The following is a 26713-nucleotide window of genomic DNA, read 5'->3' as shown; positions in this document are numbered from 1 at the left end:
TATCAATGACATTGTTATTAGCTTTTAAATAATAAATCTTATACTAAGTTGGTATAAACATTGCTTGTTTTGAATTATATGATAATTTAGATATCTTTTAAAATTGTATAATCCTAAATGTCTTAATGACGTCTACATGTAGGTTAGTTATGAATAAAATTAAATATAATATATATGATAATGATATTTATAGTTGTCGTTATGATTAATTAATTTTAAAAAGTTTATTTGGTTAAGATTTTAATTTCTATCATTGTAATTATTTAAAACATCAAACATTGTTTTTGTTTTTAAAAACAACAATATAACTTTTGTATATAATTTTACTTTTAATTATTGTTGTTGTAAGTTATTTAAAATAACATATTTCGAAACTCTTAATTATTTTAATTTGGTTTTAGATGTTTAATGTTTTTAAATTTTATTTGGCGAATATTGTTAGTTTCTATGATTGTAGTTATTTAAAACAAAAAACATTGTTTTTGTTTTTAAAGAAAATATTATAGTTTTTTTTTTATATAATATTACTTTTAACTATTCTTAGTGTAAGTTATTTTTAAGCTATTTATTTGAAAATTGTTAATGATTATAAAAAATAGTTTCATGGTTTTTTTTGTTAATTTAGGATTATAATTCAGATTTAACACTATAATTTATAATCTTTAACTATTTATAAAACAATCTCTCGATATTTTTCATGTTTAACTGAAATTCTGATTTAAGTTAATTCTTTAATATTATATTGAAATTAATAATTTAACTAGTTTGCATTAACTCATAAATTATACAAATGTTGTGATTTTAAAATGATAATTGATCACATAGGACAACATATTTAAACTAATAACTTAACTATAATATTTTAAAAAGTTAAAGTAATAATTTTATAAATAGAAATATAATATGGGATTTTAATATTGTAGTTTACTCAATCGTGTGAATGACTTCTACCCGTGAGGTACACACAAATCAAATTAAATATAATATATGATTTAATATTATTTATAGTTGTTCTTATTGTTAATTAATTTTTTTAAATTTATTTTCTTAACGTTTTAATTTATATCATTATAATTTTTTAAAACATCGAACATTGTTTTTTTATTTAAAAGGTAATAATGTAGTCATTTATATAGAGTTATTTTTAACTATTGTTATTGTAAGTTATTTTAGGCTACTTATTTGAAAACTTTTAACGATTATAAAAATATCTTTAGGAAATATTTTAGTTAAATTTATATTACAATTATGCTTTTGCATTTATCACTTATAACTATTTACAAAATATTCTTTGGTTTTCCAAGTGGAACTGAAATTTATATTTAAGTTGACATTGTAATATTATATTTAAATTAATAATTTAAGTATTTTGTCCAAACCATTCAAAAGTTGTAGCTTTAAACTAATAATAGTTTACCTACAATAACATTTTAAATCTAATAAATTAAGTATAATATATTAAAAGTTAAAGACATAACTTTATAAGTAGAAGCAGAGATATTATTTTAAAATTAAAATTTAGGTTATTTATGATTACACTTTAGATTTGATATTTATTTAACCATATTAACAAATTTATAATCATTAGTAGAAAGACACTACAATAATCACTTTTAACTATTACAAAATATTCTTTGTATTGTTTAACTTCAACTAAAATTTATATTTAAGTTGACCCTGTAATATTTAAATTAAAGCCTTTACAAATATATGTTTTTTTAATATAGCAATAACGTTGTTGTTAAATTTTGTATGATAATTCGTATACTAAATTGATATAATATATTGATTATTTTGAATTATATGATAATATATACATCTATTATAACTACATAATCTCAATGGTTTGAATGACTTCTATCCGCGACACATGAATAAAATTAAATATAATATATGGTTTAATGTTATTTATAGTTGTTGTTATTGTTAATTATTTTTTTTAAATTTATTTGCTAAATGTTTTATTTTCTATCAATGTAATTATTTAAAACAACAAATATTGTTTTTTTGATTTTAAAGGTAACAATATAATCAATTATATAAAGTTATTTTTAACTATTGTTATCGTAAGTTATTTTAAATTACTTATTTGAAAACATTTAACGATTATAAAAATATCTTTAGGAAATAGTTTAGCTAAATTGAGATTACAATCTAGTTTTTGCATTTATCACTACAATTTATCACTTTTAACTATTTACAAACTATTCTTTGTGTTTTTTTTAAGTGAAACTGAAATTTATATTTAAGTTGACATTGTAATATATATTTAAATTAACAATTTAAGTATTTTGTCCAAACTGTTCAAAAGTTGTAACTTTAAACTGATAATGGTTTACATACAACAACGTATTAAGTATAATAAATTAAGTATAATATGTTAAAAGTTAAAGACATAACTTTATAAGTAGAAGTAAAGATATTATTTTAAAACTAAAATTTATTATATTTATGATTACGCTTTAGGTTTGATATTTATTTAAACTTATTAACCAACTTATAATCATTAATAGAAAGTCACTGCAATTAATCACTTTTACCTATTTACAAAATATTCTTTGTGTTGTTTAAGTTCAACTAAAACTTATATTTAAGTTGACCCTATAATATTCAAATTAATAATTTAATTATTTTATAGAAATTGTTCCAAAATTTTATCTTTAAAATGATAATAGTTTATATCCAACAATATATTAAAACTAATAAATTAAGTATAGTATCTTAAAAATAATATTAAAATAAATAAATAAATAAATAAATAAACATAACTTTATAAGTAGAAGTAAATATATTATTTTAATATTGAAATTAAGTTTATATGAGTACACTTTAAATTTGATATTTATTTAACCTTATTAACCAACTTATAATTATTATAAGAAAGAAATTGAAAAGTCATAAGAATTTCAAATAAATGTGGTAAAAAGAAAAATACATGAGAGTTTCAAATGAATATGATAAAAGAAAAAATAATTCCTTTATAATATAGTATGATATGATGAAATTATTCATATGTTAGATATATATAATGATATAATTATCTAAGTAGCATCATGTCATATTTGGAATATCTCAATCGATCGTCAAATAAGTAGTGTACAATTTTTGATGATACAATTATAATTTCAAGGGATAATGACTTGGGAGGGTAATAAGGTTTCCAGCTTGTCCGTATTAGGTCACTAAGGTTTTTTTTGTGCGTATTAGACCAATATGGTTGTTATTACCGTTTAGAAATAGTCCTTTTACCGGTTTTAACGGGTAAAAATGACTATTTCTAAACGGTAATAACAACCATATTGGTCTAATACGCACAAAAAAACCTTAGTGACCTAATACGGACAAACTGGAAACCTGATTACCCTCCTAAGTCATTAACCCTAATTATTTAGAAAACATGCTTACTAATCAATGTGACTGATTTGTTTGACTGAAAATAGTTGCTTCCATTTAAACTTATCTCACAACCCTTCCAGAACTTCTAAGTCCAGAAACTCATATGATTGATGATCTTCATTACATAAATATGCAACATTTTTATCAATAACTTCTTTTTTGTCATTTAAATGTTTACATGAACACATCCATATGTACAAAAACAAAATCTCACTTTGATACCTCCCATCAATGTCTACATTTGATAATGAATGGAAATGTAAAACCAACAAGGACTTGCAGATGATGTCTATTATCAATTATTTTATAAAATGCAAAACCATGACATGAACTAAGAAACTGAAGTTGCAAAATTAATCAAAATCAACACATAAACAAACATATATAGACTATATACAACACATAAACGGAAGTTTATAAAGCATGAAACTTACTGACAGGAAAAGTAAAAAACTTAAAGGAGACTTTATAGAAAGAAAGATCACTTTTACTTGCCACAAATGGTTGAAGACATCAACAAGAAGATCAATCTGACCATAGAATCCACATGTTGTCTGATTATGACTTCAGTAGATGAACTACTGAAACGTAAGAATTGCAATTGAACTCTATTAGCATTTGAAAAGGGAATTAGTGTTAAAAAAAATTTGGACCATTTCTTGATTTGTGTGTGTCATCCTTGCGCAGGGGTCATGCTAATCTTCTCTGTATCGTTCCAATTTTATCGGATGTCCCCAAAGGGACGACTATAGATGAAGAGCTTCGCCATATAGAGGAGTAGCAGGTTATATGGGACGACGAGTGTTCTAAACGAAGTAGTTTACTGTTGATGGTCATATATTCTCAATGTCTTTAAAATTAGGGTTAATGACTTAGGAGGGTAATAAGGTTTCCAGTTTGTCCGTATTAGATCACTAAGGTTTTTTTGTGCGTATTAGACCAATATGGTTGTTATTACCGTTTAAAAATAGTCATTTTTACCCGTTAAAATCGGTAAAATGACTATTTCTAAACGGTAATAACAACCATATTGGTCTAATACGGACAAGCTGGAAACCTTATTACCCTCCCAAGTCATTATCCCTAATTTCAAAATCCCTTGTGTCCTAGTGATAATCTAAAAATCAAATCTTGCAACAGGATTTTTAATTTGAATACAATTTAAAGTTCTCATGCATCTCCCCTTTAAGTGTAAAAATATCCCTCTTATATGTTTTAAACCAAAAAACAATTAAAACAATATCATAAATAATAAATAATAATCAGCACAATAAAGTAAAAAGTATAGACAATATAAAAAAAAATAAAAAATAAAATAAAAAATAAAAACTCCCTTTTCGCAATTAAAAAATATACATATCTTGGTTTTATATTTAGTTAATAGTTAAGATATTAAATTAATAAGTATTTTATTAAAAACCTAAATATCTTTTTACTCAAAAACTGTATATTATTTAATTAATATTAATATATTTGACTTTAAAAAATAAAATAAAATAAAAATCTAGTTTGAACCTCGTAGAGATGATTTGTTTATCGGTTATAAAACATAACCACACAAACCAATTCTAACAACCATCACGACCAACATTTTCTCAAACCAATATTTTAAAATATCTAAAATCCAAAACCCAAAAAATGTAAAAACAATTTCAAATCCAAAACCAAAAGAAAATCCATAAAATCTAATAAATCAAACAGTTGTTCATGGGGAAAGAATATCAAGATTCAACTTCAACCGATAAAGGAATCCCATGATGGAAACTAGAAAGACATTACACAAGATCCAGCCAAGAAAATACAAACCAAATTCAAACATTAGCATATTTAAAAAAGCACAACGAAACTACAAATTCATAATGTACCTATCTTGTCAGTTTAAATTAACACAAAGATTACACCAAATTATTGCAAATTCTATAAGTTAAATCGTTGAGATATCATCATCATAATCATTCATACAAAAGGGTACAAGGAGGTAGAAGTAGAACTCAGCACCATTACACCATATTTGAAGAAGAAGAAGAAGAAGATAATCAGGAATGAGTCCAACAACTTGAGAGATGAGAGATGAGGGATGAAATACACATATAATTGCTGCTCTTCCTGCTTGTTACAAATCCTTACCACTTTCTTGCAAATGAGAGTTTTTTTTTTTCTTTTTGTTTTTGTATAATTGATACAAACAACAAGCTCAAGTCACATTTTGTGATTGAAAAGAAGGATTTGATGAGTCATTCACTCACGAGGGCGTGCTAGCCATAATGAGCTCAAAGCTCGAAGCCGAGAGGAATAGTCATTGATGGCGATAAGTGCTCGAGCCGATTGACGTGTTGTCAGTATTCGATGCATTTGCTGTAAAGTTTGTTGCCTCAAATTGTCTGCCTGTTTTGTTATTTCATTAAATAATAACAAATTAATCACCTATATAATTCTTTTCCTACATCTAACTTGTTTTTTTTTTTTTTTTTTTTTTTTTTTTTTTCATTAAGGGACTGTTTGATAGTTGCACTGAGTCAGAAGCCCTGACCGAGTCAACATCTGAACTGGACCATGTTGTTTGATTATGCATCTGACCGGTTGTGCTGATTAATAAAATAATGTTTCGTTTGATAAGTCGTGTATGGGTAAAGCGGCTGAATCGGTAATGATGTTTGTATGGATAAAGTGTTGTATAGATAAGATTTATTTCTTTTCTAGACCAAATAAACCGTCTGAATGATACTAAATGACCATTTTACCCTTGAATGACCATTTCATCATTTTTAACTGTGGGGCAAACGCAAAGGGTTGGGTGTCTTAAACTCTTAATACATTACACCAAGTTTTTTTTTTTTTTCTTTTGGCTTAACAAATTAGGTCACTTTGTCCACATTAGATCACTTTGTCCAGATTAAGTCAAAAAGTAACAACCCTTAAAAGTATGGGTCCCACAAGTCCCTGTATGCTTGCCATAGCACCTGTAAGCATCCAGGGACTCATGTGTGCTCATTAAGAGGTTGTTTGGTAAATCGCACTGAATGTTTCCAAGTTCCAAGTTCCAACCTCTGAATGGTTAAGAGAAGGTAACGTTGCGTAACCATTCAGAGGCAGTAGAAATTTAGATAAATGGTTCCACTGAACATCCCCAAAGGAAAAGAAAAAAAAAAAAAGGGGGTAGAATAGAATAATAACGAGAAATGAGAAATGACCTGTCGAATGAAGCCTTCTAGGGTTCCTAATTTGCCCATAGCCATGGCCATTTGGCCCATGTAATTGGCTACATTTGCTCCAGACGATGGATTTGAGGTGGCAAGAGAGCCTGCAATTGTCTCCGCTAATGACTGCTGCAGCGCCTCCATTCCTTGGGACAACGCGTCCTCCGCCTGCTGTGATGACTGCTGCAGATTCCCAATTGCCAATAACTGCTGCTCAGTCAACGGTTCCAATTGAGTTATCAGCAACTGCATCCAACAACATACATACATATACATATCCTCCTGTCAGATAGAGGGTATTTACGTCTTTTCACACACCCATTCCCATCTTGCCTTTTTGGAATCCACATCGTTGTAACAGAAAAGAAAGGATGCAAACAAATAAAATCGCAAAAGCGTGATGTAATAGTTCATGACGTGGCACACACACACACACACACTGACCTTTAGGAGCTCAGAAGAACGGAATCCACCTAACCAAAGAAAACACCTTTCAGCAGGTGTTTTCCACATGCCTGAGAGAACATGAAAGACATCAGCTTTAGCAGCATCACCTTTTATTCTGAAAATATCTTCGTAATGGCCCACCACCCCATCCACTATGATCCGCAGCTCACCATCACCCGCGTGGTTGCTCACCGCCCCTTTCAGCTCGTTAATCCGGCGGTTGTGCTCCTCCAGCCACCGCCCGTATTCCACATCAAAAGCCAATGCTCCTGCAACCATTCTTTTCTTATCAGTTTTTTTTTACTCTATCTCAATCTCTGTATTTAGTCACTATAATCTCAACATAACTCATCTCATTAAACAATAGCTAACTAACTAAGCTAATAACCGACCTAACTGAGAAATGACCAGAATGCCCCTAGAACATGTCTTTATGGTCAACATGATAACTACTACTATGCTTTTTAACTTTACACTCAGAATCAAGAACAATTGTTATATTTATTGCTATATTTAGGACTCAATGGGGAAAACCAAGTAAAAAAGAAACACTCATAAATAGCCTATGAAATTAAGACATTAAGTCATGTCCCTATTAAGTCCATTAGATTAAAAATCACAACACATTTCACAATTAAAGTTATTATAAGATTAAAAATCAAAACATTGTCTTACCGTTCCCACTCATTGATTGAGATTGTTCTCCTGAACTTGAAATGAAGATACCCTTTCAGAAAACAAAAATAAACTCATTAAGACAACTCAAGTATACTACTAGCTTTGAATAAAACAAAATCTTATTGGAAAATAATATTAATTTGAATAAAATGATTATATTATTTTATTAGTAGTCAAACCGAACCTGCTGTCGAGCTCTTTGAAGCTCCTGCTCAAGTTGAGTCAGCTTCATTCTGCTGCTTTCCAGCTGTTGAACATAAGCCTAAAAATATAACAAATTAAAAAATAGATATTTGAGTCATTTAAATAAATCAACATGAAATTAAGCATGAAACACAGGAGCTGTATAATGATCAATTTGAGACAAGAAGTAGAGGGGAACAAAGCATGTAACTAATTTCAACCTTCAATGATTTATTTATGTTTGGTTGATTTAATTATAATTTCACAAAAGTAGGGTAATTGATGTGATTGAATATTTGCATGTGTAACTATACATATATGATTGATAAAAAGAATTTGTTTATCTAACTGAAAAAGAAAAGGTGAAAGTGTTTAACAGACTAACTAAAAAATTAGCTGGTAGTTGATAAAGTAATATTTTTGGTAAAAACTAGCTGAAAAATGTGAAATGACATAAAAGTACATTTAGATATATAATTAAAAATGGGTTAACACCAAATTAGGCCCATGAACTATTTCAAATGTTTACAAAAACACCAATTTACACAATGTATTACATCAACTATCAAGCAACCATGAAATTTGTCATGAATTGCTCTCTAAGCTTTTTTTTTTACAAAAATATTCTTTTCAATTTATTTTATAAAATTATGTTTTGACAAAATTTTGCCCCAACTTTTTTTCAACTTGGTGTTCTATTACAAATTTGTAAAAACGAATATGTAAAAAAGATAGACAACGATACAAGAATGAGTTTAAGAAGGATTATATTATTATTATAATTATAATTATATATCATATGAGGTTTATCCAAGTTTTTTTTTTCTTATGTATCACCCATTAAATTTGTATTGGGATAATAATCATAATATATATCAAGTAACTTCAACACCCCTTTGAAATTTATAGGAAACGAACAAAGTGAAAAACAAAATAGCAAAAATCATGATATATGATGCGATGATAATAAAATTTTACATAAAAAGAAGGAAAAAAAAAAATTAACTCACTTTCTTCCGCAATCGGCTCTTTCTTGCAGCTTCACGATTTTGAGCAAGTCTACGAAGTGTCTGGAAAAAGTATAGTTTAACAAGATAATCAGAAAGATATTAAAAATTTTAAATATGTATAAAAGTAAAAGCTACAAAAAACAGATTCATTATAAAATGCAAGAAGCAGTAGCATTGTACTTTCAAACTTTTTCTTATTAAGATTATATTTTGAAAAATCTATTGCTTTTAGTTAAAAGAAATATCATTGCAATAATTATGTAGATTTTCCAAATTACAATGCTATAATAGAATAAACTTGAAGTAAGGTGCTATAACAAACAAATCAATGAAAGCATAATGCTATTTATTGCATTTAATCCTTATTATAAATATCTTATGAGAATGTAGCAATTACTTTATGACATTTCAGAACAAAATGTGTAATGAAAAGATACAATAGGAATATGTAAATACTGAAGAACCTTTTGATCCCTTGATTTATCACTGGCATCAGAAACCACAAGCCCATGTGATTGACCACTATGGAACTGCAATAACATCACAAATACTGCATCTTTAGTATAAATATATTTACAACAAAAAGAAAACTTTTAATTAGTTGACGATATTACCCCCAGAGCCTTGTCTTCTGTGTCCCCATCTGTAGAAGTATCAGTCCTTGGACTGAGTTCTGCCATTATCGACTCTCAGTTAACACAACCCCTTAAGATATCACCAATCTTCTTGTGTAGAAATAACAATGGAGTTTCAACTGCTAATAGATACCAAACAATACCATCACTTTTGTAAGTATCCAACTGACTCTGCATACATATATTTACAACAAATTAAGCACCAACACCAAAAATGGAGTTTTAAGAAAGATAAAAGATGAAATGCAATCGTATAAAGGAACAAGAGAGTGTAAGATTATTGAAAAACAAACATGGAATTGAGCTCTTCACCTCATTAAAACCTTGCAATGGCACACATTAGAGATAAGGTCATGCACTTGAACTTGGTGAATGCTCTGAATATAATCTGATATAATTCATAACAGATATAGTTACTTACAGATGCAAACAATAGTTGGACTCTAGACATGATTAAAAAAAAATGTGCCCTAATGAAAACCATGCCTAAATCTAAACTAAGTCAACTTTAGGTCAAAAGTTCGATTTGAAAAATATGCTCCCTCCCAGGTCCCAACTTGGAAATTTAATGTCAATTTGTACTTCATAAATGCAAGAATTGAATGTATTTAATTGCAAGTTAAAACAGAAATGTTATTCCATTTGTGGCATTGCTATAAAGTACAAAACAATTAGTTGTTTTGTCAAAAAGGAAAGACCCCACGAGTGGCCAATTTGGGTACTTTCATCGTAGGGTTTAATCTTTATTATGGGTAACGCCAATTCCGGCAGTGTTAGAAGAAAAAAAATCAGGTTCATAGACGATAATTCTGTTCATATTCACAACGATATAGACCTAAAAAACAACATAGCTCAATACTCAAAAACCAGTCTGTTAAACCAAAGAAAAGGTCAGAGAAACAAAAACCCATTTCAGTAGTTTAAGTATATACATGTTCTCGCAAGAATACGTATCCAAATTCAACATCAAAAACTTTACTGAACCTATATACGTGTGTGTAGTGGCTAAGGACTTCAAGGGTTTTAGAGTTTAAATGACATACCCAGAAATAGAAAGTGGGCGCCGGGCGCAGCCGCTAACGCTCGCCAATTGATTAGAAAGAATCGCGAGAAACAGAGATTGGGTGGAGGCGTTGCTTATTTTGCAGCTCAAGTCGACCGTAGAATTGGTACCATCAAAGCCGTTGGAATTCTGAGACTTGAAGAGAAAGCAGCTGAGTAGAGCAGAGAGAGAGAGAGAGAGAGAGAGGGTGAAATCGGGAAGAAAAGAGTGATTTGGTGGTAGCAGCTAGTGAGGATGGTCTATGATTTTGACTTTTTGATCCGGGTGACTTCCCAAAACTAAACCCCTGAAAGGAAACCGCTGATGTTTTTTCTGCAAGACCTTTTACCATTTATCTTTTTCGTTTTACAAAGGCTCATTTTCTCGATCTTAATTCCTATTAGCCCTCAGTAAAGAAAAAAAAAATCGCATACTTTTTAAAATAGGTAATGGACGGTATTTTGAGCATTTGACAAAATAAAGTATCTTTTCAAAATTATTTAGGTTGTATTTTGGACGGTGAAAACTGTTTTTAGTTTTCTAGAAGAAGTTTTTTTCTTTTAAATAAAGTTTTCTTTGTAAGATTTAGAAAATGCATTCAATTAAACTTTTGAGTTTTATTTTCCGTTTTAGAAAATTACAAAACATGTTTGGTCGTGTATTTTTAACCGGTTTCTATTTTTCTAGTTTTTGTTATTTTAAATAGGGTTTAAACTGTTGTTGAAAAAAACTATTGAAATTGTTTTAAGTTATATTGAATAAGATTAGGGCTAGGGATATGTTAGGTTGGGTGACATGGATAAGGGGTAGTGTGGGTGATATAGGTATGTGTAACTGGAGATGTGATAGATATGTGAGTGGCTATTGTGGGTATGTCGGGGTGGGTGTTAGGATAGGCAATGGGTGGGTGGTAGGGTAGGGTAGGCAATATATGGTGGGGGTAAATAAGGGTAGGGTGATCGGTTTTGATAGCTAAAATGATATTTTTTTTCTTAAAACATGTAAGGTCTTGGAGTTTTGTATTTATTGTGTAGAAGTGCTACACTCCCGAATCGGAATGGTGGAAACGTCCAAAGGCGGATGACGTCATTATGCAGTATCATAACAATTGAATATAAATGAAACATAGCAAATCCAAACATCATACATTGAGATAATAAACTTACACTGCTTTTACTATTAGCTGTCTATTAGGTGTATATTCTTAGCTGTATATTTTTAGGGTATTTAATATATTACCTAGTCAAATATTGCTCCAAAATTATAAGATTGTAATTTCCTATTTTATAGCTATCTCTCTGTATATGTATATGTACGATCTTTGCTATGGAATGAGATAGAGGAGAATTCAATTGCATTTATTTACATCATATATTTGCTTTCAAATTACACAAAAAGGCATTAGTAGGTAACTTCTAAATTACAGCAAAATAATCCAATATCCGTGATCTATAACCTGCTCACTGAATTTCTGAGAATACAAGTCGTTTGAAAAGCGTCAACATATAATATGTTGGTGAGTTCATAAGCACTTTTGTGTAAAATTTTGAGTTCAAACAGCGAAGGTGTGGGGTGTCAACCCCGTATAGATCTATACACAAATTTTCTCTCTCCCTCCAGAAGATTCTAGTTATAACTCTTACATGACTTTAAACGTACACTAATATATATATAGGTACAGTGAAGATGCGTCTGACTAGAATACTAACAGATATTTATGCAATAGTCGAAATCCGTTATTTATTAAATGAATAACAATAGTTGTACTTGTTGACTAGATGTTTCGTTTTGTTTCATAACCTTAGTTATGCTCGTTGACCAGGTGCTTCGTTTCGTTTCATAACCTTAGTTGTGCTTGTTGACTAGGTGTTTCGTTTCGTTTCATAAACTTAGTTTTGCTCGTTGACTAGGTGTTTCGTTTCGTTTCGTTCGTTGAAAATAATCCACTCTAAATCATACAAGATTAAAAACGACTCAACATTATCGATATTGGCAAAAGTGGCACTTCTTTTTATAAGTTTTCAAATGAGGCCCACAATTTTCAAAAGTATCATGAGTGATTTAAAAATACGAGTGTTGTTGAAAAATAACTCATTTCCTTTTAAAATACTCACTTTAGGCTCATGTTTAAGAAAAATGTCCAAAAGGACCCTTATTTATTAGATATTTCCATTTTTGGCCCAATTAAAATAGAAATCTCAAATTTAGTCAACACTTCGAAAATGACCTTATATATATGTTTATGGCCAAAAATGGTCCAAAATGGTATAAATTTTCATCAATTTACATCTTCCAAAAATTTCTATGCCAACAACTTTGTTTAAGCAAATTTTGAAGCAATTCCTTGTGGTTCTTTACCTAAGGTTTTGTGAATTAGTTCATAGTTCATATGAACACTAGTTTTTATTTCAAATCAACACATAAGATGTGGAATATAGTCCAAACTCTTGAGACTTAACCAAAATCTCGAGTTTTTGGACTATTCATATGGAGTTTCATAACTATAAACACACACAACATAACATACATGCATAGACAAGCACTTATACCAAGATTTCACAAGACTTTTGACTTGTATACTCCCCCAAAATAGTGAAAACTCAAAAATAAGGGTATGAAGATCACCTTGGTTTGGTTTGGTGGATGATTTGGAGAGATGATGAGGAGTTCAAATCCTAACACTTTAAGAGTTTGATAAACTCTTTGAACATTGGAGCATCTTAAGAATATTAACACATAACTTTATGTGTAAATATGATGAATCAAACAAGATAATATGTATAATCACTAACCAAAACTTGAAATACTTACTAGGAACTAGGGAATGCTTTGAAGAATTTTGACTTGAAACTGCAATATGTCTAAGAGTGATTTAGGAGTTCACAAAGAAAATGAGTTTGTGGAATGAAGAATGGGGTTTACGACCCTTTCATATGGAATAGAGAAAATTGATTTGATATATGATTAGATTACTGGTGGATAAAGCTTTGTTATACTTGGGTTTGCATGGGAAAATGGCATTTGACAACTCACCATCCGTAAACATTTAAAATATCTAAGTGTTTACGCCCAAGATGCTCTTAGGGAAGTGTTAATGGTCAAGGTTTGGAATCTTTATGGATTTTACGCCCTAGATGTTGCATAGGAAGGTGTCCACGGCCTAAATGGGTCTTTCACAAGGGATTATGGAAAAAAAGGTGGTCCCTTATGGAGTTCACGACCAAGACTCATGCCTTAAAGGTGTTCACGGTCAACGCTTTGATGTTTAGGGTGGTTCACAGCCAAAGTGGTCCATTAGAAGTAGTTCACGGTCTTGGTTAGTTTCTAGGGAATTGTTAATGGTCTTAGTTAATAATAAACTTAAACATGTTGTCGTTATAATTCCAGTGCTCAAGATTGTGACACAATTACAAGTTCTTGTGTCTACACCATGTGATCCTTGTTTGATTGCATTTTAGATTGAATCCCAATTTATTTGTCCCACTTTTTCTTGCTTAACTTGTTTATTTTTCCAAGAGGCTACCTTATATGTGACTTTCAAAGTGTATACTTCCTTATACATGCACTTATGCTCTCATGGTTTTCAAGGTTCTCATTGTAATAGGGCTACAATTTAGACCTTTGTTTGATCCAAATATATCGGGTTGTCACAAGAAGTCTGTTGATAAAGCTTTCATTGTTATGTCATTAGTCTTCATTGTATAATTTCGATTGTTTGTATGTTTCGGGGTTTTACACACCTTAGGTTTCAGAGTGAACATTGATTAACTGTTTTACAGCATATCACTATCTGTGTGTCTTAACCTTATTGGTTATTCTCTAACCAGCTTCCTCTTTATCAGCCTTTAAATAGGGATGTTAGTTAGAAAGTGGAGTAAGCCTTTTACGTGTTCTTACACTCAATAGTTATAATCGAGCTTTCTTACTCTAAATCAAATTATAAATATTTACTATTTCATGTTATCATTTTTTGTATTCAAACATTATTTCATTCTTTAAGAATCAGTAAACCGATCCTACAAGTTGTATCAGAGTAGGAAATCTTTGGGTTGAATTCAAATTGTTGAATTTTTGTATGTTTGGCGAGTTCTATGTTCTTCGTTTTTTTCTAGATCTCTTCCACATTTGCAATCTGTTTGCATTTTGATCTAGAAATCCTTGTTCGAATACTCGTTTTGATTTGGATTTTTATATTTCACTCATTGATTTGATCTCCTATTCAATTTTATTCAAATCATGGCAAAAGAAGACTCTCGTATTGTTGGATTCAATTTGTCAAGTAGTATTGGATCTAATACAACAGTTTCAACTCTCTTCCTTGGTGATTTTGAAGTATAGAAGCTTCATTTTGAAGATTACATCATTGGTATTAAGAAGCATGGGTCTTATATTTGGAAATCATTTGCTCAAGGTCCACATAAGTTCACGAAGATGAAGGAACATGTTTATTCCTTACTGAGTATGAACAACTTCGTGAAAACTATACTAACATGGTTGTTGGAGAGAAATAGAAGATCGAAAATGACTTAAAAGCTAAGAGAGATATTCATTTCGCTCTTACTCTAAATACTTTCAGGCTAGTGAGTTCATGTAAGACTGCTCATGATATTTGGAAGCATTTGAAAGATTTATACTCTAGTGACAATGATCAACTTCACTTTGTTCAAACTTCATTGCTTTTGGAGTTTGGTTCAAGGTACAATTCTTTGTTAAGCAAGTTGATGAAGTATGATTTGAAACGTCAACTTGTTGAGAAGAAGGTGACATTTATGTAAGGACTCCGTCCTGAATGGAAATTGATTGTTTTAATAGTGAAAGCTCGTGAACAACTTAAATCTTACAAGTTATCATAAGTAATTAAAATTTTAAAGTCTCATGAAGATAAGGTGATTGAAGGTTCTAAGTTAATTGTTGATGATAGGTTATTAGCTTTGGTTGTGAAAGAAGAGATTTCCAAAGTGAAGAAATCAAAGGAAAAGGTTGTAGTAGATTTTAAATATGACGGTACATATGATGAATGGATGAGTGAAAAAGAAGGTGTTAATTGTGAGCAATCCTAAGAAGATTTTCAAGAAAAACTTTTCTAAGTTTTAGAATGGTGGTAATTCAAGTTTTTATGGTGGAGGTTCGAGAAACTACAAAGGAGGCAACTCTAATTCAAACAAAATTGATGGCTCCAAGAATTACCAACAATCAAAATATGAAAAGAAAGAGAAAATATTGTAGGAGATTCTGGTTACGATTGTAATTTTTGCAATGGGAGGAACCATTTTGTGAAGGACTGTGTATTGAGGAAAAATAGCGGGAAGAAAGAGAAAACAAACGATGAAGCTTATTATGTGAAGAGAATCGAGGATATTAAAAGGATGAATATCCGAGGGAAGGCACTAATTGTTGAGGAAGAGGATAGTGATGCAGGAAACATTGAATTTTGGTCTATAGATTCCGAGGATGAGGAAGTGTGAAGGCCAATTCATGGAGCTTTATTTATTTCTAATGTTTCTACAAGTACAAAGGAAAGTAGATGTTCGATGGTGAAGAGTTCAAACTATGATAGTCCATGTTACAATACTAAAGGTGGAGGAGATTTAGACTCAGACTCTTGCGATAAGGTAACTGACAAGGTACATTTTATTCTCAAATCTTTAGATATTTATGCTTTTCTTTATGATGATGAATTAAATGAACTAAGAGATACTATTTTAAATTTAAGTGAAAGTCTATGATGGAATATGAAAAAAGTATCTAATCTTGATGATGATCTTAATAGGTGCACTTTTAAAAATGAGGAGAGGAGGTTAAAGATAGAGAAATTAGAAGTTTATATCATTAGAATAAGAGATGATGTGTATGTGTTGAAAAATAACAACTGTAGAATCAAAAATGTTGTACTATATCGATATCTTAGGTAGTAGTCTTAGCAGCGAAGTGTTTGTCAATATTGAAGGTTTTCATGACTTCGATAGTGTATGTATTTTATCAGGTGCATATGTTGTTTCTCTATAAATGTCGAAGCCCTTATATACTTTTTGTATCTATCGAGTACAATATAAATAATGTAGGTAACTAAGTTATTTGTAACTTTTGCAACTAGGGCACTGTGCTTTTCTCACAAATGTTCTTGTACTTTTCGGATTTATATGAGTTGAATCTAGATCTTATTTGTTGTGACATTTATACAATTCATAAAAAATTTTAACTTTTTCAAACATCCAAAAACCACCATTTATTACAAATTGTTTTCAAAATAGTTTATCATCAGAGTAATCCCATAAATCATGACATAAAATATGAGGAGGTGCACGATCAAAACTTCGTCTTCCAGTGATCATCTGAAGTACCTGAAACAAAATCCAAAACTGTAAGCCTAAAGCTTAGTGAGTTCCCCCAAAATACCACACCATACAAACCAGAACAATATCATGAACAAAAAATATGCATACAGAGCCTTCTGCCTGACTGGACCACCTCACTGAGCCTTCAGCCTATCTAGACCACTCACAGAACCTTTAACATGATTGGACCGCCTCATCGGGCCTTCAGCCTATCTGGACCGTTCTCTAGGCCTTCGGTCTAACTGGTACGCCCCACTGGGCCTTCATTCTATCAGGGCCGCCCTGGGTTTGTTAGCCCTCAGCACACAACAGGACCGCCTCAACCCACCCGCCATCATAATTTCACATAAATATCAAATGCTAGCTAACACATACAATAATCATACAAGCCTAACAGATAATCAATCATAGCATCATCCTATATACTAGGATACCGATCTAACAGATCACTACACATAGCATCATATGATAACCAGGATAAAATCCAAAGGGTCGGCCTTGGTGCCTTCGACCCTTTTAGTATAGTGAGGAGAACTCACCTCACAAGTAGCACTGAACCAGTAAGATCAAATCCCAACTCCAAGACTCAGCTTCGGACTCAACAGCCTACAACTACCATATAACCATTCTATCAAAACCTCTAAATACCTAAAATAACCTCAAAGTCAAACTTGGTTAACCATGACCAAAGTCAAGTTAACAGTCAAGGTCAATAGCCAAGGTCAACAGTCCATGTTGACCCAACTCGTCAAGTGCATCTATCGACTCGTCGAGTTCCTTCAGTACTCAAAAAAATAAGAAACACCCGAACCAACTCGTCGAGTTCCTTCAGCATCCAGAAAACAGGAAAACCCGATTCAACTGGCCGAGTTGGCTAGGCAAATCGTTGAGTTCTACTAGTCTTAAAGCATTCAGCCCATTCCTAAGCGAATCTAGTGCCACAAACCATAGATCTGGTCCCTTAGAACCGAAATACCACGTAAAGTTGCTAACTTTACGTCCATACATGGCACCAGGAGGCTAAAACACTAAAACAAAGCTCATTAAGGGACTTAGAGCATGAAGGAGGGCCAAAACTTGATAAAATTGGCAATTTTAAGTCCATGTAGGCCATGAGATGTCTAGATCTGAAGTCATAGCTTCATAACATGCTCAAATCCAAGAATTGTCCCAAAATAAGCTAATAATGGCCGTAAAATTTCAAATGAAGAGATATAGCAAAGGGATGATCAAGATATCTGTTGGATTAGTGTCTAAGTCCATAACTATAATTGGTATGTACTTTACCCGAGAGTATCATGGTCTATCTGGGTTGCATGGCATCGGAACAATCTGAAGGATGGATAATTGAGAAGAGGTCATTTATGGTTTATTAATATATTATAAGTTCTAATATATTAATATGAAATCATATTATTTAATTAGTATTGATCAAGAATTAATTTGGAATTAATTTTGTGATCAAAAGAGACTAATTAAATATATGGGGATTGATTATGTAAATCATTCATTCTTATAAGGTGGGCTTATGATCAATAGTTCCTTATGTTAGGCTAAACTCATGTGGTGAACCATGGATGATCCATGGAGGTTTAAACCCAAGGAGCATGAGGAATATGGAAGGTCATGCATATTAGGGTTTTCATGGTGTAACCCTAATTAAGCCACATTATATAAGAACCCCTCTAGCTCATGAAATGGTGACTAGTGGTTACACAATAGGGAAAGTTGATCTTATGAGTGCAAGTAACCTCCTCTCAAGTTCCTCCATTGTTGGTGGTGTTGTGTGATTCCATTTGAGGTGCAACAGTTACGACACTAAATTCTTAAGGGTCCAAGGCTTCCAACTACAACAAAAGGTATGTCATCTAACTAGAATTTATAGTAAAGATAATTCATTGTATGCTAGTTAGGATGATGCTTTGGAATGTTGAAAATTTGCACGTATATTAGAGAAAACATAGATCCAAAGCATATAGGGTTGAATGTACACCATAGGAGTGTTAGAATGCTCAAAACCCTTCACTGGTATCAGAGCCTAAGGTTGTTTTCCAATATACTTGATGCTACTTGTTTTCGAATCTTGAAAAATTGATTTTTTGTTGTCTGGACAGTGGACTCGCCGAGTCTACCGGGGAACTCAACAAGTCCACCCTATAAACTGACCAACTCGCCGAGTTAGTTCATGCACTCGATGAGTTGGTGCTCCGGAATGTAGATTTTTGAGTTCTAAGGCTGGAATTAGACTAAGATCATTACCCTAAGTTGTTTTTGAACTTATAAACCTTTAGTCCCAAATGTGTTTATAGTTTGTATATCTTATGTGGTTTGACATACTTAATTCGCTATAAACCGTGCTCTGATACCAATCTGTCACACCCCCAAACCAAGGATGGCGGAAACGTCCGGGGGTGGAGGACTTCATGTACAGTATCATAACCACAATTTCAATATTAATTTAAGCAAACACAACCAACATATATATAATTGACAAAGTTACATCACTTGTATGAATTACATGTTTCAAAATCAATTACAATATGTTGACAAAATATGAAAAGTTTGACGTCTTAACGTCCCATCCTCAAAAGCACTTGATTTCCTGTTTAGTGTTTTCCTGAGAATACGAGTTGTTTGAAAAGTGTCAACACAAAGGTTGGTGAGTTCATAAGCTTTTATTAATAAACTTAGTAGAAGTCTATCACGTGTAAATGTCGTGTTTGTGTCAGAAAAATCCGATATTTCCTTGAACTCCAAAAAAAAAATGTAGCCTTATAACCAAAGACTAAAATGTATAAGAAATCATCATTTTTTAGTAGAAATGTCGTGAGTTTAAAATGATATGGGAAGTAAATTTCTTTATCAACCTAAAACCTACTTCGGTTTTATGAAACCCCGTAAACTTTATAAATTGTTATCTCCCTAGGTGAGTCGCTATAATCATACTGTGACTATGTGAACCTGCCACAACGCTTCTCAGGCATCGCGAAAATGAAATGACATTTGTCACCCGTAGACCTGCAGGTCCCACTGTAGCTAGCAGCAAGGTGTGGGGTGTCAAACCCAATATAGATCTATATACAAGTATCACGTTCTCCCTCAAGGAGATTTTGATTATAACTACCAGGAATTATATCCCGCACTCGGACGTACGGGGAGAGAGAGTCTCACAACATAGGTTAACAAGTTTACGTGAAATGTGTGTGGATATAAATCTTTCTTGTATGAATGTACCCTTTTTGTACGAGTGTGTTGAGTGATGTATCATAAACTATACCTATTATAGTTTATCTAAAATGTATATAATATGTATGAATTCTTTTTATGGAAATGTATCAGTGTTGTGAATTTATCCAACTATACTTTTTATAGTTACATAATACGTGTTCTAAATGAATGAATAATATTTAATATGAATAACTTAGTTTCAGTTCACAATGATAAACTAACAAGGAAACACATTCAAATATTAGAACTTATGATTATACACTTTGCTCAACATATTACAAAGTGTTATGATATTTACATGCTGTTGGCTAACTTTAGCAATTCTGCGCAGTTTTGTAAAAATCATAGAAAAATCATACGAAGTCGAAAACTAGATCCGTAAATTCTGAGAGTTCAAAAAATGTGTCTAGTTTACTCATAATTTTTATCACGATTTTTAATGACCTCCAACTTGGGTGAAAATGTCCATAATCACAGACTGGTCCGGATTGTTGTTTGAAATGATAGGCAGTTTTGTAAAAATCACCATAAATTGTAGAAAAATCGTATGGATATGTGCAAGTAGTCATTTTAAAGCTACAAACTTGAACTATTTTCACCTTGTACAGTTTTGAAAACAAAAATGTTTAAGATGCCCAAAACAGTCCGTGAATGGAGTTGAACTTTTCTGATGAAGGCTGTTAGAAAATTTTAATTATGTTCTTAGTGTTTTAACTTGTATCCCCCCCTGGAAACTTGAGAAAACATGAAAATGTAGGGGTATGAACTCACCTTAAGTGATTTCAGTAGGTAAGTGTTGACGAAGATAAGTGTTCAACCCAAGAACACTTGAAGAATCACTTGAAGATTCGAAGATCTAACACAATTATGAGAGAGTTTGTCTAAGATATCCATGATTTGAGTGGAAATAATTGAGATAATCATAAAGAGAATGGATTATGCTTACCAAATGTGGAGGAAAAACTCAAGATCAGCCCTTGAATCTCGAATTTCTAGAGAGAGAAAGTGAGAGAGGAAAGAGTTTGATCTTCTTGTGAAATGAGAGCAAATGAGAGAAGTGAGGAGAGAGGATGAATATTCAGCACTCAAAAACATGGAAAAGAGGGATAATTGAGTAGAAAAGACATTGATGTGACCTAGGTAAGGTGGGGAGGTGTGGCTGGTCATAGAGTGAGTGTGGGAGTGGTTGCTTGTGTTATAAGGTAAAGCAAAGTCAACACTCCACCTCTTTGTACTTTACCCACTTGCTTTCATTATTTAAATAAAGATTTTTATGAAAATATGATTAAATTGTGAATATTTAGGGTTTATTATGTTAAAATATGATTTTGGGTGAAATTCCCACGTTAAAATAATTAAAAACGGGCCTTAAACGCAAAACTACGCGAAAACCGGGAGAAAATGAGTTCCCAGCGAGACCTCTCGGTCCTAGGCCGAGGTTCGGTCCCTAGGCCGAGACCCGGTCCACGCTGAGGACTGTAGCCGGAAACGAACAAAGGGAAACGAAAGGGGCGAGTCAGACGCGAGAAACGATGGGCGAGGGTTCGGTCCGAAGGGTCAGTAGCGAGGGTGGGGTTCGGTTCGGGAATAAGAGGCGAGAATGTCAGAACCGAACGTACTGTAGTGAACAGTACCTTTGGTTCGGTTGGTGAACAGTACCTTCGGTTCGGTTCCTCTTGAGCAGGGTTCGGTTTCGGTTAGTGATGAACAGTACCTTCGGGTTCGGCTCAGGAGGGTTCGGTTCGGCTCAGGAGGGTTCGGTTCGGCATCAGGAGGGTTCGGTTCGGCATCAGGAGGGTTCGGTTCGGCTCCTCTTGCTCTCAGTCCCTAAGAGGACCTTCGGGTCCTAAGAAGCTTCTCTCTTGGTTTCGGTTCCTAATGTCTATTTTTCTCGTTTTTACCCCATTTTAAGCTGTTTTTGACACGGTTAAGCGTCGGAATGACCCGAATGATTCTAAAAAGTTACGGGAACTATTTGAGAGAGATTCGGGAGAGATTTCGCATACTTGGAGAGATTTGGGAGAGATTTGACATTCTTGGAGAGATTTCTCATACAAAGAGATATTTGCGAGAGTTTTCACATACTTAGAGGGATTTGGGAGAGATTTGACATTCTTGGAGAGATTTCTAATACAGAGAGATATTTGAGAGAGATTTCGCATACTTGGAGAGATTTGGGAGAGATTTGACATTCTTGGAGAGATTTCTCATACAAAGAGATATTTGCGAGAGTTTTCACATACTTAGAGGGATTTGGGAGAGATTTGACATTCTTGGAGAGATTTCTAATACAGAGAGATATTTGAGAGAGATTTCGCATACTTGGAGAGATTTGGGAGAGGTTTGACATAGAGAGAGATAGTGTGGAAACGATTGAGAGAGGTTTCATGTGGGATAGTTATGAGCGTCCGACATCAAAATGTATGGTTCGTGAACCCTGTTAAGCCTTGTTTAAGGATCTTACACACTCCCGATGAGTATGCAACATTGTTTTATCGTTCTAGATCATTGATTAGAACTAGGGTTTAGGAAATTTTTAACACAAGACTTTTCTCAAGTGATGTTTTCCCATTAATATAGCAAGTTATACAGTATGAACATAACACAAACCCTAATACACAAGGTTTAATCGAGTTGACCGGTCTTGACTTGATGATTTGACTTGACTCAAGATTGACGATTGTCACATCATCCCCCCGTTAGAGGGAATTTCGTCCCGAAATCTAAATTCGGCTGGGAACTTCAAGGGTTTGGGAAAAGATGTGGATACTTTTGCTTCATTTGATCTTCATGTTCCCAGGTAAACTCAGGCCCTCGTTTCGCGTTCCATCGAACCTTCACTATGGGAATGCGACTTTGTTTTGTTCTCTTGATCTCTCGATCCATGATCTCGACGGGTTCCTCCACAAAGTGGAGATTTTCATTAACTTCGATTTCTTCGAGTGGTATTACGAGTGTCTCGTCAGACAGACACTTCTTTAAGTTGGATACGTGGAAGGTAGGGTGCACATTACTAAGTTCTTGTGGTAGTCGGAGTTTGTACGCCACAGGACCAATCCTAGCAAGGATTTCGAACGGACCGATGTACCTTGGGTTTAGTTTCCCCCGTTTACCGAAACGTATCATCCCCTTCCAGGGGGAAACTTTAAGTAGTACCCGGTCTCCGACCTGGAATTCTAAAGGTTTGCGTCGTTTATCCGCGTAACTCTTTTGTCGATCACGAGACGCTTTTAGTCTTTCCCGAATTTGAATGATCTTTTCTGTGGTTTCCCTTATGATTTCAGGCCCAGTGAGGGTGCTATCAGGGACTTTCCCTCTGGCTAGCTGAGTATCTCCAACCTCGGCCCAACACAATGGTGATCTACACTTACGACCGTAGAGAGCTTCGAATGGAGCGACTCCAATGCTAGTGTGATAACTGTTATTATAAGAGAATTCGATAAGCGGTAGATGGGTATCCCATGCCTTACCAAAATCTATCACACAGGCTCTCAGCATGTCTTCCAACGTTTGGATGGTTCTCTCGCTTTGTCCGTCAGTTTGTGGATGGTAGGCCGTACTCATGTCTAGCCTGGTTCCCAGAGACTTCTGTAGGGACTGCCAGAAACGCGAGGTGAATCTACTATCTCGATCAGAGATAATGGATGTTGGTACACCATGTAGTCGCACGATCTCTTTAATGTACGTCCTGGTTAACTTTTCCATCTTGTCTGTTTCCTTTATTGGCAGGAAGTGCGCGGACTTGGTCAATCTGTCCACAACCACCCATATGGTATCCATCCCACCCGATGTCTTAGGCAGTTTGGTTATGAAGTCCATGGTTATTCGCTCCCACTTCCACTCGGGTATATCCGGTTGTTGAAGTAGTCCTGATGGCTTCTAATATTCCACCTTGACCTTGGCACAAGTGAGGCACTTGCTCACATAAGTAGCAATTTCAGCCTTCATGTTTGGCCACCAGAATAACCTTTTGAGGTCTAGATACATCTTATCTGAACCAGGGTGAATGGAGTATCGAGTCTTGTGGGCCTCGTTCATTACAACATCTCGGTACCCACCGAACTTCAGTGTCCAGATTCGATTCATGAGATAACGAGTTCCATCCCTTTTGACTTCCAAGTTCTTATCCATCCCCCTTAGTGCTTCGCTTGCCACGTTTTCTGGTTTCAAGGCTTCTAATTGGGCATCCTTGATCTGGGTGGCTAGTTGGGAGTGGATGGTCATGGCTAGGGATTTTACTCGGCGACCTGAGTATTCTTTCCTGCTTAAGGCATCGGCTACTACATTGGCCTTGCCTGGGTGGTAACGAATTTCACATTCGTAGTCATTCAGTAATTCCACCCATCTTCTTTGGCGCATGTTAAGTTCTTTCTGATTGAGAATGTGCTGAAGACTTTTGTGATCAGTGAAGATGGTGCACTTGGTGTCGTAGAGATAGTGCCTCCAGATCTTCAGGGCGAACACCACCGCTCCCAGTTCAAGGTCGTGGGTTGTGTAATTAACTTCATGTGTCTTCAGCTGCCTTGATGCATAAGCGATAACTTTTCCTCTTTGCATGAGCACACAGCCGAGGCCTTGATTCGAAGCATCGCAATACACCACAAAATCATCGGTTCCTTCTGGAAGAGACAAGACCGGTGCGCTGCATAGGGCTTGCTTTAGTGTCTGGAAGGCAGCTTCTTGTTTATCTTCCCATTCGAACACCACACCTTTCTGAGTCAAGGTGGTGAGAGGCTTAGCGATCTTGGAGAAATTTTGTATGAATCTTCGATAGTAGCCTGCGAGTCCCAAAAACTGTCGGATTTCTGTTGGTGTTGCAGGTGTTGACCAATCTTCGATTGCTTTAATCTTTGAGGGGTCCACATGTATTCCTTCTTTGCTTACTACGTGGCCAAGGAATCCTACTTCACGGAGCCAAAATTCACACTTTGAGAATTTGGCGTAAAGCTTCTCGGTTCTTAAAATCTCCAGAACTAGTCGTAGGTGTTGTCTGTGCTCTTCTTCGCTCCTCGAATAGACCAAGATATCATCGATGAATACGATGACGAATTTATCCAAGAAGGGTCGACACACTCGATTCATCAAATCCATGAACACCGCAGGCGCGTTAGTTAACCCGAATGGCATTACTACAAACTCATAGTGCCCATAACGAGTTCTGAATGCCGTCTTGGGGATATCCTCTTCCTGAACTCGTAGTTGATGATAACCCGACCTCAGGTCAATTTTTGAAAAGTAGTTGGCTCCTTGGAGCTGGTCGAAGAGGTCATCTATTCGGGGTAGGGGATAACGGTTCTTGATAGTGAGTTTGTTTAGTTCTCGATAGTCTATGCACATGCGAAAAGACCCATCCTTCTTCTTTACAAATAAGACTGGTGCTCCCCAGGGCGAGAAGCTTGGCCTGATGAACCCTTTGCTCAATAGTTCATTCAGCTGGCTGGATAGTTCTTGCATTTCTGCCGGTGCTAAGCGATATGGAGCCCTGGCGACGGGGGTAGCTCCTGGGATTAAGTCGATCCGAAATTCGACTTGTCGTGTGAGTGGTACACCAGACAGATCGTCTGGGAAAACATCAGGGAAGTTGCATACTTCTGGAATTTCTTTGATGTCCTTCACCTCCTGTTTCTTGTCTACGATGTGGGCTAAGAAAGCATGATATTGCTTTCGGAGGTACTTTTGGGTTTTAACACAAGAGATGATTTGTAGGTTTGCACTAGGTTTATTGCCATAAATGGTGAGAACGTTGCCATTCGGCAGATTGAGGCGGACGGCCCTTTCGTAACATAGAATGTCGGCACGATGAAGGCTTAACCAATCCATACCAATGATTATATCGAAGCTTTTTATGGTGACCGACATAAGGTCAATTTTGAACATATGGTTGTCTAGAGTGAGAGTACACCCTATGTAAATATCATTAGCGCGCTCAACCTTTCCATTTGCCATTTCTACGATGTAAGAATCTTCTAGTGGTTGAGAATTTTGCTTAAGTATATGTTTGAATTGGTGACTTATGAAACTTCTTTCTGCCCCACTATCGAAAAGTACGCATGCATAAGAGTTATTAAGGAGGAACGTACCAGTAACCACAGAGGGATCCTTGACTGCTTCTCCTTGCCCTAAAGTTAGGACTCTCCCTACACCCCCAGCATTAGGGGCTCGTGCCTTGGGGCAGTTCCTCCTAAAGTGTCCCGTTTCACCACATCCATAGCAGGTTTGGCTTGCTCCAGTGTTGGCGGTCGTAGCGACTTGAGCGGCGGGTTGGGTAGTCGCTCTACAGAATCGTGCGGTGTGCCCCTTCTTGTTGCAGTTATTGCAGTGCAACTCTCGACAAGCACCGTTATGGTGGTAGTTACACTTGTTGCACTTGGGAAGAGTTCCCGTATACTATTTCGGCGGCGCTGGAGCGACAGCAGTAGTGGCGGCACGAACAGCAACAATTTGTTGCTTTTTGGCGGGGTCCTGAATTGGTTGTTTCTTTTTATTGCTCCAGAACCTCCTTTTGTTGTTCCCTCCTTTTGTTCGGTCGGTGGTGGTTATCACGGTACCACGACTAGCCCTG

General features: G+C 34.3%; 1 protein-coding gene and 1 non-coding gene across 2 annotated transcripts; both read right to left on the bottom strand.

Moving 5' to 3' along the window:
• Positions 1–4037: 4037 nt before the first annotated feature.
• On the bottom strand, positions 4038–4140 carry LOC145033083 (U6 spliceosomal RNA). Its single transcript, XR_013677326.1, has one exon. It is a non-coding gene; the product is annotated as a U6 spliceosomal RNA (small nuclear RNA).
• Positions 4141–5183: 1043 nt separating this feature from the next.
• On the bottom strand, positions 5184–10898 carry LOC145031043 (transcription factor HBP-1b(c38)-like). Its single transcript, XM_078979496.1, has 10 exons — positions 10590–10898; positions 9859–9934; positions 9526–9717; positions 9376–9441; positions 8912–8971; positions 7903–7980; positions 7716–7767; positions 7038–7309; positions 6588–6839; positions 5184–5781 (listed from the first exon to the last, which is right to left on the bottom strand). The coding sequence occupies exons 3-10, from the start codon at positions 9589–9591 to the stop codon at positions 5635–5637; spliced, it is 993 nt and encodes a 330-aa protein (XP_078835622.1). The 5' UTR covers positions 9592–9717; positions 9859–9934; positions 10590–10898; the 3' UTR covers positions 5184–5634.
• Between the last annotated feature and the right edge of the window lie 15815 nt (positions 10899–26713).

The sequence above is a fragment of the Lactuca saligna genome, chromosome 2 (genome assembly GCF_052625555.1).
Source record: "Lactuca saligna cultivar CGN05327 chromosome 2, ASM5262555v1, whole genome shotgun sequence".
Lineage (NCBI taxonomy): Eukaryota > Viridiplantae > Streptophyta > Magnoliopsida > Asterales > Asteraceae > Lactuca > Lactuca saligna.
This window is presented reverse-complemented; position numbering and strand designations above follow the sequence as displayed.

What these genes read in the sequence shown, in the direction of transcription:
- LOC145031043 (XM_078979496.1), bottom strand. Translation starts at nt 9,591, where the DNA reads ATGGCAGAACTCAGTCCAAGGACTGATACTTCTACAGATGGGGACACA. An exon ending in CAGAAGACAAGGCTCTGGGG is followed by an intron (nt 9,442 to 9,525) that starts GTAATATCGTCA and finishes ATGTTATTGCAG; the next exon opens with TTCCATAGTGGTCAATCACA. An exon ending in AGAGCCGATTGCGGAAGAAA is followed by an intron (nt 7,981 to 8,911) that starts GTGAGTTAATTT and finishes TTATATTTTTAG; the next exon opens with GCTTATGTTCAACAGCTGGA.